An 18,946-nucleotide genomic window follows, 5' to 3' on the forward strand; every position below is an offset into this window, starting at 1 on the left:
CACCAGATTGTTGATTTGGTTACTTGTAAAGTTTTTCCTCTGTCTGATTGGTTTATTTTGGTTTTTCATCTTAATTATGACCTTTCATTTCAGTCTATAAGTTCAACACATGACATCCAGATCATTTTATCTGCTCAATTTATCTTGAAATAATCAGGGAACAGGCAAAATGACAAAAACTGTGTTGTTGTCCAAGAGCTTATAGAGCTGTCTGTATTACCTACTTACCCCAGTCAAACCTGAAATGGGTGTTTTCTTGTTTTACACAGGTTAGTTGGCATCAATTCATATGCCTACTTATTAGCCTATAACAGTTTTAACCCTGGAAACCTAAGTCCTCATTAACAATGAGGAACACTAAGTCCTAAAACAAAACAAAAGTTTGGTGATAAAAAAAATTTAGTTTTTAATAAGTCATCATGTTGTTTCCTCTTCAGTGTGTTCAGATTTGAGGAGTCCAATGGTGCTTGGGAGTGGTGTAGAGGAAGCTGTGATGCTGGGTTAAAACAGCGGTTTTAAGTAAGACTCTCATGTTTATAATCGGTTCTTTAGAAGAAAGAAGAGATTATTTCGACTGCCAGATGGATTCATAATGAATCCTAATGTGAGATGATCTAAATCTATTATTAGTCAAATTCAGTGAAAAGATGTCCACATTGGTCACAGATTAAATTTTATTCATAACTGATGCTTTTTTTTAAGAGTAGGTCTCTTTTTAATATGGTCGGATCGTCAGAGGTCATCCACATTCGAGCCCTGCGACGATGCGGCTCTGTCTATGAACTCGAGGACCTCCCCTCTGTCACTTCTATTTGCATCAAGCCTCGAGGTCAGCCAGGCTTCCTGGTGTCATTTATCTAATTTGGAAGACGGTCTTGGTCCTCGCTGTGCTCGTGTGTGCATAAGGAAGTAAAAATATTGTGTTTTTGTATCGTTGAAACTTCCTCTGTGTTTCAGTAACTTTCTATTTCTTTTTTTAGCTGCAGCTAAAAAAGGGACCTGCTTAAGAGAATAATTGAGTGAATAATAATTGAGTGACATTAATCAGTTAAGTCCATGAATGCAGAAACAAAAATGAATGCAGCAAACAACAAAAATGTATAAACAAGACTTTGGGGGAATTAGAGATCAGCTGTACATGGATACAAGTGAAGTCCAGACTTTGTTGAGCCTGTATGTGATGGAGGAAATAAAAGGTTTCACTATGTCAGAAGGAAATATAAAACTCTCTGCTAGTAAACTTCAACCTGCTCCGCACCATCCACCACACAGCAAAGAGAGTGAAGAGGCTGCAATGGGATTACAGAAACTGGCTCTTCATCACTTCAGAGCTGCTGTTAGAGGTGCTAGTGTAAACAGGAAGCTCCCAGCAGGGGCTCCCCGGTTGGTTTCTATCTGCAGGCAGTCCTCAGAGCTGTTTGATGTGAAAGCAGGAGGCATAAAAACTGCAGAACTGGGCAGCTCATACTGTGGACTCATGCCTTTTCTCCTTGGTATCAAGTATTTGTGTAATTAATTTATCTTATATGTGTACAGGTGGAAACCTCGTGTCGAGTCTTTTCGTGTTCCAAAAGCAGAAACGTCTTTTCAGACGTCCACTGAGATATTTGGTTTATGATTTACTGGTTTGGAGTAAAATGCCTAAAGCTCATGAGCTAACTCTGAGGGATTGTTTTTATTGCCTTTCTTGGCTGTGCGGTTAGTGGATCTCGAACTTTTTTTGTCTGGTAAAATCATATTTTCCTCTTTTTTTTTGTCTGTAGGTATGGTCTCGGTGCTGGACCTGATGCAGGGCGGTTTCCCCTCCCGAGCTCCATTCCACGAGCTCTACAACATGTACCAGAAGTACATGCCTCCCAAGCTCACCCGCCTCGACCCGCGGCTCTTCTGCAAGGTCAGCCCTCCGCCCCTCGGGTTTGGCCCTGAGCTCTTGTGGTTATCATTTTAACAGAGCTATATCCCCATGTTTATCTCTGCCCTGCATATCTGTGTTGCAGGCTTTGTTCAAAGCTCTGGGGCTGAATGAAAATGACTACAAGTTCGGCCTGACCAGAGTGTTCTTCCGGCCTGGGAAGGTGAGGCTCTATTCCCTGCTCACTCTGGCTAATATAGATTTTGTTCACCTAAAGAAAGACAATAGAGCCAAAGGAAAAGCGCATTAGTTTTCTTTTGCTGCCGAGGTGAGACTAGATGAGGTTTTCTAAAGAAGTGCCAGAGCCAGCAGATGGGCTTTTTTTCTCCACCAGATGAATAATTAATCACGTTTGGGTCAGACGCGTGGCTTCCAGGAGGGACTTATGAAAGTGCACACATTTGCAGCAGAGAGCCTTGAAGCGCTACATGCTGGACAAACTATAAGCCTGACAGTATAGCTGCAGGACAGGGGGATACATAAATACTTAAGTCCTCGCTGGCTGCTTTCTGAAGACGACACCACCCTCCAGTGTAGACGCAACATCACATGGTCCCCGTGAATAACTGTTTGCACCTGCGAGCAGCCACCGACAGTTGTGGCTTCCAGTTTTAGCAAATGTTAGGTGGCAGAAAAGTAAGTTTTATGTGTCAAAGCTTGAAGCACAGCCTTGGTAATCTTTGCACATCTCAGAGGCAGTGTAGCTCCTAATGTGATGGTGTGAAGCTTCAGACATCTGAAACCCGGAGGCGGGCGGGGGTTTGGCAGGGCTGCGTGTCACTGCTGTTAGAAATCAAGATTTGGAAAACAAACAATAAGGACACACAGATGTTGAGCAGATAATGCAGGAAATTCAGCAGTTTCTTTCATCGTTCAGGGGTGTTTGGAGGACACGATCACAACAAACGTCAGCTGCACAGTCGTAAAGAAGAGCTCCGAAGCCTTATAAATCCAGAGCAGTTAAGGTTAGAGAGCATTAAAGCGTGGGAGATATCCTTGACTTCTAAAACATTCATGAATGGAGTAGAGAACTCGAACTAGAATAAACGTACACCTCCGGTCTTCTGGCTGCTCTTTAGTGAGATACAAAACACACTAACAGAAAAATAAACCTGCTTTTAAGACTGAAGGACAAGGATTCAAGGCTATGATGATGATGATGATGATGATGTGTTATTTGTTTGGGATTATTTTCAGCAGAGTATTTGATAAAGAAGAGGCACACTGCCCATTAAAATGGCTAAAAGAACAAACGAGGTTTATCCGGGTAAAAATCAAAGACAATCACTGCTCTGATCACGTGTTTCTCGTCTCTGTCCAGTTTGCAGAATTTGACCAGATCATGAAGTCTGACCCCGACCATCTGGCCGAGCTGGTGAAGAAGGTCAACAAGTGGCTCATCCACAGCCGCTGGAAGAAGGTCCAGTGGTGCGCTCTGTCCGTCATCAAACGTACGCAACGTCTGCTCTTATATCACGACCGTGAGCTTTAACATGACGATGATCTAACAGTGTTTGAAAATGTGCGTCCATTTAAGATTCTGAAATGATAGAAAAGCATCCTCAGTATGAATAACTGGCTTTATGTTCTCTCAGTTGGTGTCTCAGTGGTCATACTGTAGCTGATGGAAATGAATAAATAGGCTCACTGAAGTTCTGTTGTAACCACCACAAAATCACATGTGATTTTTTAATCGTTCCTCCTCCCGGGATCAAACCAGGGATCTCTATCTTGCTGAGGCATAGAACGCTGCACTTGCTGAATTTCATATTAAGGTTTTGCAGGTCTTTGCATGTGAGCACTGCCCACGTGACGTTAACTTAACAGTCATGGTGATCATTTAGGATCCAGTCACACACTCCTACAGACAAGTCTGCAACCGTCGGCAACCACCTGTCGCTAGGAAGAACGGGCAGATGTAGTCTGAATGTCAATGGACTTCAAACACCCTGCAGCTGTTCTCCAAGCTGTAGTGCAGCCTGGAGTGGATAAGATTCCGCTTCAAACTTAAGGTTGTGCCTGCTGAAGCCAACATGTGGAAGTGGAAACTTCCATTAGTTGGCGGTAATTTGCAGACACAGGAAAAACTACAGGTAACCATGGCAACATGGTAGAAACCAAAGAAAACACCTTCTTTGCAACAGATTGCACCAGATGAGAGAGAGAAACCTCCAGGAACCACCGCCAGCCAATCAGGGGGTTGTTTTCACCTTCAGTGTGGCAGGAAACTCGTGAGCATGGCGTCACCTGACAAATTGACACAGTGATGTAACTCAGAGCTTCATGAGTCGTGAGTCCAGTCATGCCAAACCCCAGAACGGAGGTGGCCACCGTCACCCACTGCTTCATGAAGTCCCATTTTAAAGCTTCCTGTCTGCATTTGGGACATTGTCATCTTGTTTGCTGAGCACTCACATTGACCACCTCTGTGAGTGTATGCAGAATACTTATCTGCAGTAGAGGCAACTGTTGATCTGTCATCAGAATCCTTCAGGGTTTTTTTTTTTTTTTCTTCATTGAGTAAAAAGAACCATTTGTGTTGCTTAAAGGCGTTTAGGAGACCTTCAGGGACAGCAGCAGCAGGTCAGGTTTGCGCAGATTTGCGTAATTCTCGTATAACTCTTGCTCATTTAGCTCGCAGTGTAGTGCAGGAAGATGTGTTTGGAGCCCCGTCGCGCAAACAGGAGGTGCACGGAGCAGGGAAAACAAACCACTGGCTGTTTATGTGCAGCAGAGGCTGCTGTGATAATGTGGGGTTGAGCTGTTGGAGGAGCGGTCCGTCTGTCTGCTGGTTTTTATTACTGCAGTGTCGGTCACTGCCTCTCTGTCTGTGTCCGTCTCCATTTATCCTGCTCTTCTCCGTTTTTGGGTTTCTCTCTCTCTCCTTCTCCATATCGATCGAGCTTTATTTGCAAAAACTACCCAAGCACATCACCCATCCCATTAAAAATGGATCCAGGAGGCGTGGGGATGTTTCAGCCGTAACTGTTAGACAATACTTTGACTCGTGGGCTGCAGGAGCGCCCGGTGTCCTCTGCTCTCTAAATGCAAAGTCATTAATTCATCATCCTGTTATTGACAGTGTAGAAGTTACATATTCTGAGGTCATAACAAGATGAAACGAATTTGGCAGCGAGCAGAGATGTTATTGATCTCTGTCTCTATTTATCTTTCACACTTCATCTCCTCGGGACTCCCTCGTAACCCCTCCTCTCGCTCTCTCTCGCTTTAATTTTCTCACTTCAATTCAATCCAAACTTCCTTCATTGGGAGGACGGAGAAGCGCCGGTGCTGTCACAGACTTGGAGACGGGTGGGTCTGAATCACAAATGATGTTTCTCTGTGAAGAAATCGTGAATTTCTGCAAACAACAGAAGGTAAACCGCATCAGAGAGCAGCTCACCTCAAATTAAACCGATCTGTAGGAATTCAGCGGAACAAGGTTTCTTATCAGGACAAAGTCTGTAAACTTACTCTAGGTTTTCTATTATTTACTCCTGAACTATGAGACAGAAAAGAAAGCTTCCTGCTGGCTTTGACCAGACCTGTACCTCGCATAGTCTGGACCTAGCTTCTGGATCTGCGTCTCCAGGAAGATGACCCTCAGCTCTGCTGATCTGAGGCCTCGGTCTCACATTTCAGGTCTTTTGGATAAAACAAATCTGATGTTTTATACCCAAATAGATACGAAATCCATGTGTGTTTTAGGGAAGGCTTACCTTGTGGTGCGTGCCAGGTCCTGTCTGCTTTCATAACACCAAGACGGGGACGGCAAAAGGTCTATAGTGAAACTTTACTACAATAGATTCAGTTCAGTGTTATTTATATAGCCCTAAATTACAGCAAGGTGCTTTATAGTGTCAGGTCAAGACAATAATACAGAGAAAGCCTCAAGAATCAGTCCCTATGAGCAAGCACTTGGTGACAGTGGCAAAGAAAAACTTCCTTTTGACAGGAAGAAACCTCAAACAGACCCGGGCTCAGGGTTGTTTTGCAAAAGACTTTTAGCTATCCTAGTAAGGAGTAAACCAGCAGTCTGAGTGCTCTCTCCAGGTGAGCGGTGCTATGAGCTCTTTGAGATGGAGCCTGATTATTTAAGACCTTTATTGCCAGCAGGGGGCGACGACTCTGGCTGGCAGAAATAAGTCGAGTTGTTTCGCATTCTGTAGTTTAATGTCCCGCTGAATAAAACAGGAAGTTAATTTATTTAATTATCGTCGAACTTATACTCTTGTAGTGTAGAGGTTTGCACATTTTTCTAACAGGAGGAAACGCAAATCACTTCAGAGTTTTATCGTCCGGTGCAGAAATCTGCCAGATCAAACATGAGGAGATACCTGCTGTGAGACTTCTTGGGAATAAAAGCACAAAGCCCATAAATCACAGTGGTGTGAAGTCGTGACTAATAGGTCGTTAGCCAATGAGGTAATGACTGGATAAACCAACCGCACTTTGGGATTCTGAATGATCCCTGGTTTCCTACAGGATGCTGAAGTCGGGTTGTTTTGGTCTCGTGGTGCAGACTGTGACCTCGCTGCTTTCAGCTCTGAGGTTAAAGTTCCCATCTCGTTCTGCTTCTTTTCTTCTGTTTGTCACAGTGAAGAACAAGATCCTGTATCGAACCAGCGCCTGCATCCAGATGCAGAAGACGGTCCGGATGTGGCTCTGCATGAAGAAACACAAACCACGGTGGGTTTCCTTCTTTCTTTCCTTTGTTCCTCACTTCTCCTTTTCTTTCCTTATCTTTGTCCTTCTCTCTCCTCCCATTTTCATCCATTTATTGTTCTTAATTCCTCAGCTCCTCTCTCTCCTGCTCACGAAGTTTACCCCCCTTTCTCTTTTCTTCTTCATCTCTACCTCTTTATTATTTTCTTCATCTCCCTCTTCCTCTTTATGCTCACACACCCCTCATGCTCACTTGTTGCTCCTCATGCTTTCTCTTCGCTATCGGCCTCTTTCACGTCCACGGTGTTGCGTTTCCCTCGGAGACGGCTGCTCTGTGATGCTTCAGCTCTGCTTATTACCACCAATCTCTCGCCGATAAACAACCTGCCGCTCCACGCTGCGTCCCTCGCTGCAGGATGTGCTGGAGAGTGTGATTACAGAGGCTGGGTGGGGGTGCGCTGATGACCGGCGGGAAGAGTTTGGGCACAAATTCAGATTGAGCGAAGCAACATGACAAGGTGACAAGCATGAAATGAGCATCGTGAAAGTGGAGGTGGCACAAAGTCCAAGTCTGGCACGTCATAAATATGGTTTCGGTCATCGCGTGAAGCCCAGGCATCCAAGTCCTGAACAAGACTTTACACACCTGCATCCATGAATCATGCTGCACACACCTGATTAAAATATCGAGTAAAGTGGTGACACGTGATTTTCAACCAAACTCCTCTCTTGAGTAAAAAGATGCAGTTTAAGTGTGATTAAAATGAAGAGCTGATCAGATGCAGGCGAGTGTGAGCGTTAAACAGCGCGTCATCAGAGAAACTAATCAAGTGTTGAAGCCCAAACTGTGATTGAGATTATTCTGCGAGTAATTAGCGAGCTCTGCAGCAGAGCTGACGGTGCTTCGCTGACTGCCAGGTGACGAGATTACCAGCGTTTAACGGCTGCCCGCTGTTAACGAGCCCCCCGGCGGCGCTCTCTCCCTCTGATGCTTTTCATTACTGAGGTCTTGTGTTTGTGTGGCAGGATCGACGGGTTAGTCAAGGTGCGTAACCTGAAGAAGAGGATGGACCGCTTCAACGAGGTGGTGGGCGGGCTCAAGGAGGGCAAGCAGGAGATGAGCAAACAGGTCCGGGAGCTGGACGCTGCCATCGACACCCTGATAGTCAAAATCAAGGTGGGTGTGGTGCATAGTTTGACCGCGCACTGAAAAAGTGCCATGTTTATGAGAAATGAAATGTATACAACATTTATGAGAAAAAAAGTTTGCAAATTTGGAACAAAAATTATCTTTTTTTGTAAATTTCCATATTTTTTCTTAGATAAATGCTTGCAAATTTGTTTTAAAAAGAGTCTTTGATTGAATGATTGAATGTGATTTGAGGAATTTTATCTGGTTATCTCGTTGATTCACAGGCACTCAGCCTCTAAAGCGACCCTCTCACTGTCATAATGGTATTTCCTGTTAAACTGGATTAAACGGTGTGCTTTGTCTGACTGTAACGTCACCTCCTCTTCTAAGATAATCTTACCCGTGGATGTCATAAATCCTGAACGTGCCGCTGTGGATTTTTTTTCTTTTTTTTTTTAAATTTCCATAATTTAGCACACCGTAGCTTCCCTGTCACTTTTCTTACTGGAGGGAAGTGGTGGAGGCGTGAGGCTGACAGGTGGGAGGCTGACAGGTGGGAGGCTGACAGGTGTTCACCGCGGTATGTGTCGAGATAAGAGGGACAAACACCGGCGGAGGAAGTCTGACTGAAAGGCTCCCGTCACTTCAGACTCCGCCCCGCAGCTTTGTTGTGGAGTGACTGCTAGTTGGAGGAAAAGTGGTGCGGTGACAGCCAATGTTCCCTCTAATTTTTCATGTGTCTGAGTGAACACACAAACTCCCTGAGCGGTCCCTTGGACCACTGTGAGCAACAGCAGACGTGTGCACTGTGGTCACGCCAGCATCGAATCCATCCAAGTTACATGGTTTATTAAAATAATCAAATTACAGCATTTACATTTATGTTAGACTACTTTTAATTAACTGCTTTAGCCCACTTACAATGAAAATAAAAAAAATCTTGTTCATGACCTGTGTAGTATGTTAACACTATTGGAAGTAAAAATAACTTGAACTCCAATTTTGAAAACACAACCTTATTTTTTTTTTTTTTAATAAAGCTCTGATTTGTTTATGTATGAGTCTGTGGTCTGGGAGAGAGTCCTGTAACTCTGTCTGCAAAATACAGTAAATAATACCAATGTTGGGCAATTAATTATATAGCTTACTTCTTCAAAAAGTATCGTTTGCAAACAAACATATTTTTGCAGCTGTTTACCTAAAAATGCAGCCAAGGCGTTTTTAATAAACATTTCAAACTATTTACAGAACAATCAGCTGTTCTGCATCAAATCTGATGCCACACAAATTATTTGTGCCACTCCAAAAATAATTTCTGTCCACTATGAGATGAAGGAGAACAACAGCCTGATACCTGCAGGCCTGACAACAGGAGATGTATCACTCCTGTAACACCTGTAACATTCAGCAGTCGCCTCATTGTTCTGCACACACAACAAAACTATTGACTACACTACACACTAACTACACAAGATTTCGCTAAACGTCCAAATCTCTCACATCTCAAAACAGCCGTCACTCCTAAAACTTCCCCCTTCCTAAACAACTAAATGCCATGTTGCCATATCATTTTTTGATTGGTCGACATGGTACATTTTTCACCAATAGGAAAGGGTAGGGTTTTGTTTTGTTTTTGCTCAGCAGGTGGTTTTTCTTATAAAACGCCGTTTTTACCGTTTCTTCCCCAGTAAATATAAACAACGATAGTATTCAGGAAGAAAACCAAACATTGCATATTTTTATCATAACTCTGGTTTTACGTGGCCTATCAACACAATTTAAAAACTGGTATAAAGTCCACACTTTTTCCATCAATTGTTCCGTCTGTCCTGCTCACATCTCCAATGGTTGTACACGTTGTCATTAACGTCAGCCACGCCGCTTTGCCAGCTAAAACACTGGTGTCGGCACATAAGGACGCTGTCATAGCCTGCCAACGATGTTGATTAGCTGCGTATATACGAATGTGAATCCATCATTGGCTGGACTATGGGATAAGGTGGCATCGTTCTAATCCCATACAGCAGCCAGTCACTTACTGACTAACACTGCAAAACAGAATTGTTAAAGTGTTAATTTTTATTTCAATTCAGGTTAGATTTTTTTTGTGCGCAACGCAGATGTTCTGTGCTCAGAGACCAGCAGTGCGCAATTGCGCACGCGCACAGCTTAGAGGGAACATTGTTAACAGCAGATGCACATAAATATTCATCATCCTGAGACTCCAACGCGTTTCCCTCCTCTGGTTTACACGACCGCCCCGCCCCGTGTTTGTCAAATGTCAGATCGTGCCCCGATGACACCTGAACACGCTGTGACGGTGAACTGTGAGAATACCGACGCTTCCGAGGGAGTTTTTGTAGCCCTGGCAGAGACTTAAAGGCAGGCTTCTTCACTCTGTGATCACAGATATCAGATGTGGCCTACACGACCACCGGCTCAGCACAGAAACATAAACGGGGCCAGGGGTCTAAGCCCACCTACTCAGCATGTCCTGGTCTGCCCAGGCCTCCTTCCAGCTGGATATGCATGAAACGTCCAGGAGGCATCAACCGAGCTCTTCGCCCTGTCTCTAAGGCTCCCTTCAGAGGAAGCTCGGTCACTATTCGTATCTTGTGGCTGGAGATGAGGGTGGAGGGTGGATCATAACTGCATTTCACATGCGTGATGCAGTGAAACAGATCAGCCTGCACAGATTCTCCATCCAGTGCTTTGAATCCGCACCGTCCAGATATTGGGATCGGTGCTTCCTTTTGTGAGACCTGACTGTAAGTGCAACCTTGTTTTTGTGCCTTGTAGACCACCATAATGGGCCGCATCGACATCGACCACGAGTACAAGGGCCTGGTGACCCGGTCAGAGAAGCTGCTGACCGAGATGCAGAAGAAGAAGAAGGAGGAGGAGGAGCGCGAGCGGCTGCGACGCATCCAGGAGGAGATGGATAGAGAGCGGAAGCGAAGGGAGGAGGAGGAGCAGCGCCGCAAGCAGGAGGAGGAGGATAGACGGCTGTAAGTGGGACGGGGGGGTTTAAAGTTGGAGTACTCGAATGTTTCTGGTCTCTTCACTGAAATACTTTTGCTTCGTTGTCGCAGCCAAAACGTGGAGAGGCACTCGTAGAAGTGACAAACACACTCAGACGGCTCAGCACAGATTTACAGCAGCGTTTACCACAGCAGTGTGTGTGTGTGTGTGTGTGTGTGTATCTGTGTGTGTGCATGTGTGTGTATGTATATGTGTGAGTGTAATTCCTGTCCATAAATACAGCAGGTCATTGAAAGGATTTAAGAGATGATGCCTTCAGGATGAAGATTTTGTTGGAAGTTTTTACTGTTACTGGGCTGCGTTGCCATGTAACCTTTAATACCTGAGGATTTAAAAATGGCAAAAGCTAAATTTACATGTTTATATCGATTGGCTTCATGTTGGTTTCAGGTTTCAGGAGCCTTTTGTGTCCAGCTGGAGTTGTTTTAGTTTCCTGCTGTTTCCGAGTCTCTGTTTTAGCTCAGTTTTTGTTCTCCACCACCTTCTGTGAATGATGTAGGGTTTCTTAGCTTCACTTTAACACCACAGCTCTGCAGAATTAGTCTCAGGTTTGTGAGAGCCTGTCTTATAAAACACGCCAACTCCTCCTACACCATCAAACAACACTGGCACACAGGTGCATCTCAGGCCCCTGTATCCGATGCTATCATGTCATCAGATTGCTTAGCAACCACCAAGCAATGTGCTAAAGTGACCCACTTGTAGAGTTTATGCATCTCCTGAAAACCATGGTTTCACAAACACACACACAGGTTATTAATGCTGCCTAGCAACCACCTAACAACCCACTAAAACACAGACCAACATTTCAAAGCGCAGCACTGACAGCCCCTCTGTGAGGTCATCAATAACTGCTTAAAAAAAGTGTTTTTTGCATCATTTGACAATAAGTGGGAAAGTCCACACAGGAAGTAAGATTCGGTCTTCCTGTGTGTGATGCGCCTAGTGGGTGGGGCTTTAGAAGATCTGCTTAGATTCAGCAACATCTCTTGTCAACAAGAGAAAGAAAATAGTTCCTTCATTTAATGTTTTTCAACAGAGGATTTCTGGGTCATGTTTTATTCTCAGTCTTCACAGCTTACCACATTGTGTGTGGTGTTGCACGCCATCTTCACACACACACACACTCTCTCTCTCTCAGTAAACAGCTGGAAATTACATCTAGCTCCTTATTTATAAGGAAGTCACTCTTTTTTCTTGGTAAGCTTTCAATCAGCTCAGCAGCACTGTCTTTATATGTACCTCTAAAAGCTAAAAGCTCATTTAATGTCACAGAAGCACAAAATGTGAATAAGCATGTTTTCAGACTCTTCTATTCTGACATGTGTCCTGCACAAGCATCACTGTGCAAACACAGAGATGTCTAACGTAAGTTGCTCTGTGCCGGAGTTTCCCAGATTCACTGTGGTTACGAACATCAGTCACATGTCACGGTGGTTTCCATGCCGACCTCGGCTCATGCACCAGTCTCTTTCATCCGCAATATAAAAGCACACCACACACACAAGCACATCTTAGCTTAAAGCACAGAGCATAAAATTGAAATTAAGAAACAAAATCTGTATAATATATAAGTATGTCCGTGCAGCGTCTCAGTGATCCAGGTCGAAGGCAGATGGACTTCTTTTAGCTTTCTGAAGATGTTTCACCCCTCAGCTGAGAGCCTTCTTCAGCTCTGAAAGCTCCAGTTTTCTTTCAGCTGAAGCACTTTGGACCAGATCACGGGGCGAGGGCCGGCTGCTTCCATTATACTGAAGTGAAGGCAGACACGTCTACCTCTGAAATCTCCAAAACTTGAACCAAAAGGAAAAGGGCATAAATTTGGAGTGAACTCTTTCAAAGTTCTGCTGTATTTGCATGGTCTGTAAAGATAAAATACAAAAAACAAACTTCATATTATACAGTTATCTTTAAACATCAGCCGGGCTTTAACAGCTCCACCTGAATATCACACGTCCTTTAGAAAAGAAACTACAAGCTCTGTTTTATCTGCTTAACGTGCGCAAATACCAGCCGTCCTCCTTAAAAAGTTCATTCAAAGTTCAACAGCCCAGCTTCAGCACTAAACCTGCCTTTGGGGGCTCTGGCTGTGCAGGTAACCTCAGACTGCTGTCCAATCAGAGCTGTTACAGCCCTCCTCAGAGCGTCGTATTTGTAAGGCTGAGAAAACCATCCAGGAGTGACGACGCGCCGCCTCCCGCGCTCCGTTTTCACTCTTTATCCTTTTCCTCGGGCCTTTTTGATGTTTAAGAGACTGCTGAGGATTTGAATCCATCACACACCCGCAATCGCTTACATGGAAAATTTCATTTCCCGCCTAGATTGTGGCATTCGTATTCCTCACACGGGTTTGTCCTCCACATTGCTGCTTGCAGCGGGATGGAAGGTCTTTTAGGAGGACTGATGGGGGCCATTGTGTTCGTCACAAACCACTAGCTGCTAATATAAGACATTAGAGACGACAGCCTGAATTTTATGGCCCTCTTCCCTTCACTTTATTCTCCTCCTCTGGTTATGAACCCCCAGGATTCACCTGAAGGTCGCAGACTGAAGGTCATGAGAGCAGATCTTGTGCAGCCTTAATCCTTGTAGTATCTGTAAGAACACACTAAAGCCTGCCAGGTAATGAGAAACCAGAAACTTCTGTCTTGACGACGACTTGGAGCCCCGTGTTCTGTCATCTTTTTCCACACAAAGATGACGTTTCTATTTACGGCGGCCCGCAGCGTGTGCAGCAGCACAATAACCTTCAGGTCCTGCATGACTGGCGAGGACAAGCTGGAGGTAGTAAAGAGGCCAAAAGTCAGAGCTTTGGTGGTCTGATAGTTTTCCAGTGAGCGCACAACAGAAATAAAATGGCTGAGAGACGACAGGAGGAATCCATCAATCAGCAGATTTCTGAATATTCTTCATTCCACCTTCGTAAATGAGGTTTTTAAAATATATGCTTGACTGTGTGTCTTGTTTAAGTAATTATAAAGTCTTACACTGGGATTCTTTGTCTTTTAATGAGAGAGGAGAGAGGTTTGCAGTTGCCTAAAGGCCACCTCAGCTAGGTGAGCTCTCACAGGAAGTCTAACGAGCTGACGTCTCATCCAGTAACGCAGCATCACTCTTTTATCATTTTACAAAGATCAAACATTTTATGTCAACTAAAAACCCAAAATGAAATTAGTTTTGTGGGATTAGTCTGCTCATTTCCAGCTCCGTGTTTTTTAATGACTCTGCTGGAGTAGCTTTGCATGATTCACAGCTTAGAATAATCCTCCTTTAACTTTTACTGAAAATTATATGAAACGAGCCATTCTTGCTCCTCAGTTTGTCAAGAAAACTTTCTTCTGATTGGCTGCCCCTCATAAAGAAGGAGGTGGGTGGGGCTTCTGTGTCTGGCTCTCAGGATTTATGTGCACTTATCATCGAAACCTTGTTTAATAAAAATGTGTGACAGGAAACGAAGAGAAGCCAACAGGTCTGTTTTTCCACTTTAAATCAGATTTTTGTACAGAGCAACTTTTTGACGTGTAACCGAGTTTAAATGAAAGTAGGGTTTGAAATGATGCACCTTTCTTTGCTGTGCTAACTTCAACTTCTGATAACACGTGGTTGGTGGAGACCAAATATGGGGCTAAAAGCACATTAGCTACAAAGCCACATGTTTTTACAGATCAGTAACCTGCAACAAACGTTTCAAAAAGCCTTTTAAAGGAAAATATTAATTGTGTTAGAAAATCATGCCTCTGGTAAAAGGTTTCAGCTGTTAATAATGGTCTTTACTGGGCTGAGTCGGCGCTGCTGAAAATGTGTTGGTTGTGTTCGCGTTCATCCCCCTCCAAGCTGTTTTTACTCCTGTTACTAAAGCGTCAGAATGAAAGCTAGGAAAGCAGGTCTGGTTCTTCTGGAGACAAACAGAACAAGAGGCAGTTGGTGTCACACCGCAAATATTTCACTGATTACATTCAGATCTGAGTATTTATGAGTGATTCATCATCGTCTGAGAGCGCTCAACATAACGGTGAACACACAGAGAAGCGCTGCACTTTCAGTCCCCCTCTGTCTCCTTTTCTCTGATGTTTTACTCTTCTTCCAAATGTGTTTTGCCTTCTTTCCGCTTTTCTGTCCTCATCTCTGCTTTTGTGTTTCGTCTCTGCAGGAAAGCAGAGATGGAGCTGAAGAGGAAGCAGGAAGAGGAGGAAAGGAAGAGGAGGGAGGAGGAGGAGAGGCGGATTCAGGTGGGTGTGTGTCGCTGCAGGCGGCCCGCAGACAGCAGCGCTCTGTTGGCCTTTGTTGTTTTTAACCCTGGAAGCTGTTTGCAGATGATTTACAGGACGGATCCTGCAGGTTAACAGTCCAGCGTCTATAAAAGGGGCTGTTTGAGTTTAGGTCTTCTATTTTAAATACAATCCAGAGTGTGACACCGTGATGAGTAACACTCTGCATTTTGGTACAACAAGAGGATGTGGATTCAGTTTGTTTCTATTTACAAAATGTGTCCTTTTTTTACAGAAAGGCACAATTAAACTTAATTAAACTTTTTTTTTTAACCTTTATTCATTCGTATAAAACAACACCAAACACAACAAAGTGCAACATGTGCAGATATCTTCACATAAATACGTTCCTAAATCAGTGCTCAGTTCCACCTCGGACATTTCTGTGTTACAAAAAGCAATGAAACTACCTTTTTTTAAAAAATGAAATCTTTTTTGATATGAAAATCCTGCAGGAAGTCTCCCCACAGAGGGGCCCTTCCCAGGTTTGAACCCACGGCCCTCGAGCTGTGAGGCAGCGGTGCCGACCGTGCAGTCTAAACACATCATTTCAGTTCAACCTGCGGCCATGTGAAACTGCTATTGTTTCTATGGTTACAAAAACACGTTCAGAGTTCAACAGGAAAATGTTGTTCAGATTTTGTTGTGATGAAAGAAAATCAGCGAATGTTATGTCTTATCACAATAAAAGGACCAGTTTTTCTATGTCATCCTCCTCTGGTGGAGCCCCACCAGCAGACTGGCTGCCCCTGCCTTGCTCTCTTGGGGGCTCTTCCTGTTATGTTTTTCCTCCCCACTGTCACAGAGTACTGCGTCATATGCGCGTCATATTTTTTTTTTTTTTTTTTTGGTAGATGGTTTTGTTTTTAACAACTAGAACTGTACTTGTGTTGAACTTGGCCAGAGTCTCAGTAATGGTCAGTGCGTGTACAAATAATGTGTGAGAGCTGAATGCTCAGATTCACTCTGTTTTTTTCTACTCTTGTCCCTGTGTGATGTCATACAGAGGGCATATCCCTAACATAGTGATCGTCTGCCCAAAGGGCTGGCCCAACTCCTGTTTTAAGAGGGGCAGCCAATCAAAAGAAAGTTGACTTAAAGTGGGAGGGGCTAAAACAGCTCTTGCTGTGATGCAAAGCTGGTCTGTAGAGTGTAACTGAACCCTCCCGATAATTAAACTATTACACGAGATGAACTGAAGTCACGCTATCACCATCATCATTTCGAATCCCACCTGATCTCAAACTCCTTAGCAGTTCTCTTTCATAGCATTCGTTTCGTGTCTCACTATGGGAACGCCTCCTGCGTGACCTCATCAGAAGCCCTTACAGGCTGGCTAGGTGACGCCTATGTCAGGAGGGGCCAGTGCGTCCCTATATAATAGGCTGACATAGCGTCAGATGTCATTCAAAATCCTCTTCTCGCCTCTCACCTGTAGACAACTGTGCTGTTGGGTGCTAAATCTAAACTGCCCACAGATTCGAGTGAACAACTCGGTCGCCGGGCGCTTTGTTCCCAGCTTTTCAGTTGTCCACTCGCATACAAGCAGTAGCAATACTGTTCTGTGGCTAGTGCGGGTGCCAAGTAACAATACTTTCACCCAGCGAAGTAGCAACACTTTGCTAATAAAGGTACCCCTAGCTTCACCATCAGGTAGCAATACCCTTCGACGCTAGCGGTTTTACACATTAGGTAGCAATACCTGTAGAAAAGTAGCAACACTTTTCACCCCACGTTAGCGAGGAATAGCAATATTCTCCGCACTCGGTGTCAGTCTCGCTAACGTGCGCGACCCTCTAGCTAACCATGGCTACGACGGCCAACGAAGTTGCAAAACTTTGTCCTTGCGGCAAGAAGATTTCTACCTGAGATACACACCCCGTGTGTGCGGCATGCCTGGGTTTATCTCACGCTCAGGCTGCCTTGACACCTGCACACGACTGTATCCACTGCGCGGCTTTCCCAAGCAAACTACTCCGCCGCAGGCTAGCTCGCCAGGCTAACCTGTTGGGCGGCGACCCTTTGCTATGTGAGGCTGCTGCGGCGCAAGGAGAAACTGAGATGCCCGATGATTTTGCCGCAACGCCAGGGCCGAGCTTGAACTTTGGAGCAGATCTTCTCTCCAGGGGCAACCCGCTGTATGGGGACTGGAAGCTTCACCCAGAGGTGGTGAAGCAGATCTGGCTGCGATTCGGTCAGGCGACCGTGGACATTTATGCATCCAGGGAGAATGCTCAGTGTCCCCTGTTTTACTCGCTGCACGATCAGAGAGCTCCACTCGGGGTGGATGCTCTAGCTCACGAGTGGCCGAGAACCCTCCTCTATGCTTTTCCCCCAGTGGCCCTCATTTCTCCAACTCTGGCCAGAGTGAGGGAGAGAAGTCACTATATGATCCTGACAGCCCCGCACTGGCCAGGGAAACACTGGCTGGCGGAGATTTTTCAGCAGCTGTGCGGCCCACCTTGGCCGTTACCACTACGCAGAGACCTCCTGTCTCAGGCACAGGGGGAAATATTCCACCCCCACCCAGAGAGGCTAGCTCTATGGGCTTGGCCCATGAGTGGTTTAACCTGAACACGGTGGGGCTCCCTCATAGTGTTATCGATACTATTCGGTGCTCTAGAGCATCGTCTACTAGGACGCTATATGAGCACAAGTGGCGTGTGTTTGAAAGCTGGTGCTTAGAATCACAGGCCATCCCTTTTTCAGTGCTCTGTGGCTGTGATTCTGTCATTTCTTCAGGCCCTGACTGATAAGGGTAAAGCCTTCTCCACCATCAAGGTGTATTTGGCAGCAATTTCGGCCTGCCATATTGGTTTTGAGGGGAAGACTGTTGGCCAGCATCCCTTAATATGCCGTTTCATGAAGGGTGCACGGCGTAAATTGCCTACGTCTAGGCCGTTGGCTCCATCGTGGGACCTTCCCACAGTATTGGCTGTGCTCTCCTGTTGCCCATTTGAACCCCTGGAACAGGTTGAGTTAAAATGTCTGTCCTTGAAGACAGCTCTATTAATTGCTTTAGCTTCTGCTAATCATGTGGGAGAGATCCACGCTCTCTCAGTGCATCAGTCATGCATTCAGTTCTCCTCGGATAATACGAGGGTCAGTATGCGGCTCAACCCTGCCTTTGTCCCGAAGGCTGTCGGCACATGTTCCCCTATAGAACTGCCGGCTTTTTGCCCACTGCCTTTCTCCTCAGAGGAGCAACAGCGGCTACATACTTTGTGTCCAGTCCGTGCTCTGCGCATTTACATGGACCGAACCCAGAGTGTCAGACAAAGTGACCAGCTGTTCGTGTCCTGGGCTAAACCACATATGGGAAAGCCTGTGTCTAAACAGCGCCTCTCCCATTGGATAGTAGGGGCAATTGCCTTGGCCTATACTAGCAGGGGCCTTCAGCCCCCTGCTGGCTTACGTGCGCATTCCACTAGAGGTCTGGCAACCTCATGGGCTCTCTTTAGGGGAGTTTCTATTCAGGAGGTGTGTGCAGCTGCATGCTGGACCTCACCTCATACATTTGCTAGGTTTTACAGGTTAGATGTGACAGCACCTAACCTAGCACATTCAGTCCTCAGTGCAGGTTCTCCCCGGGTGGGGGCCTCTCCCCTGTGAAGTGCTGTTGGGGACAGTTGTCTTCTTAACAGGTATGTCTGGCAATCCGGGAGTCAGTATTTCTCCCATAGTGAGACACTCACTCATGCTATGAAAGAGAACTTAAGGTTATGTATATAACCCGGTTCCCTGAGTAGCATGAGTGAGTGTCTCACCAGACCGCCCTCCTTGCTATGGAAGCGAGGAAGAGGTGGGCTTGTTTTGAATGACATCTGACGCTATGTCAGCCTATTATATAGGGAGGCACTGGCCCCTCCTGACATGGGCGTCACCTAGCCAGCCTGTAAGGGCTGGCGTAATGGTATTTGAGCTTCT

At 45.2% G+C, this 18,946-nt stretch overlaps 1 protein-coding gene across 7 annotated transcripts in view; it reads left to right on the forward strand.

Annotated features, from left to right (window-relative positions):
• Positions 1 to 18,946, forward strand: part of myo6a (myosin VIa) — a 145,761-nt gene that overhangs the window by 95,613 nt on the left and 31,202 nt on the right. For all 7 annotated transcript variants that reach the window (XM_014338054.2, XM_014338056.2, XM_014338057.2 and 4 more), the window contains exons 21-27: positions 1,764 to 1,894; positions 1,998 to 2,075; positions 3,234 to 3,363; positions 6,511 to 6,601; positions 7,604 to 7,754; positions 10,509 to 10,717; positions 14,902 to 14,980. In XM_014338054.2, coding sequence (XP_014193540.1) covers positions 1,764 to 1,894; positions 1,998 to 2,075; positions 3,234 to 3,363; positions 6,511 to 6,601; positions 7,604 to 7,754; positions 10,509 to 10,717; positions 14,902 to 14,980 — 869 coding nt within the window. The remainder of the gene's footprint in view (positions 1 to 1,763; positions 1,895 to 1,997; positions 2,076 to 3,233; positions 3,364 to 6,510; positions 6,602 to 7,603; positions 7,755 to 10,508; positions 10,718 to 14,901; positions 14,981 to 18,946) is intronic.

This window comes from Haplochromis burtoni, unplaced genomic scaffold (genome assembly GCF_018398535.1).
Source record: "Haplochromis burtoni strain Fernald_Lab_line unplaced genomic scaffold, NCSU_Asbu1 Contig_203, whole genome shotgun sequence".
NCBI lineage: Eukaryota > Metazoa > Chordata > Actinopteri > Cichliformes > Cichlidae > Haplochromis > Haplochromis burtoni.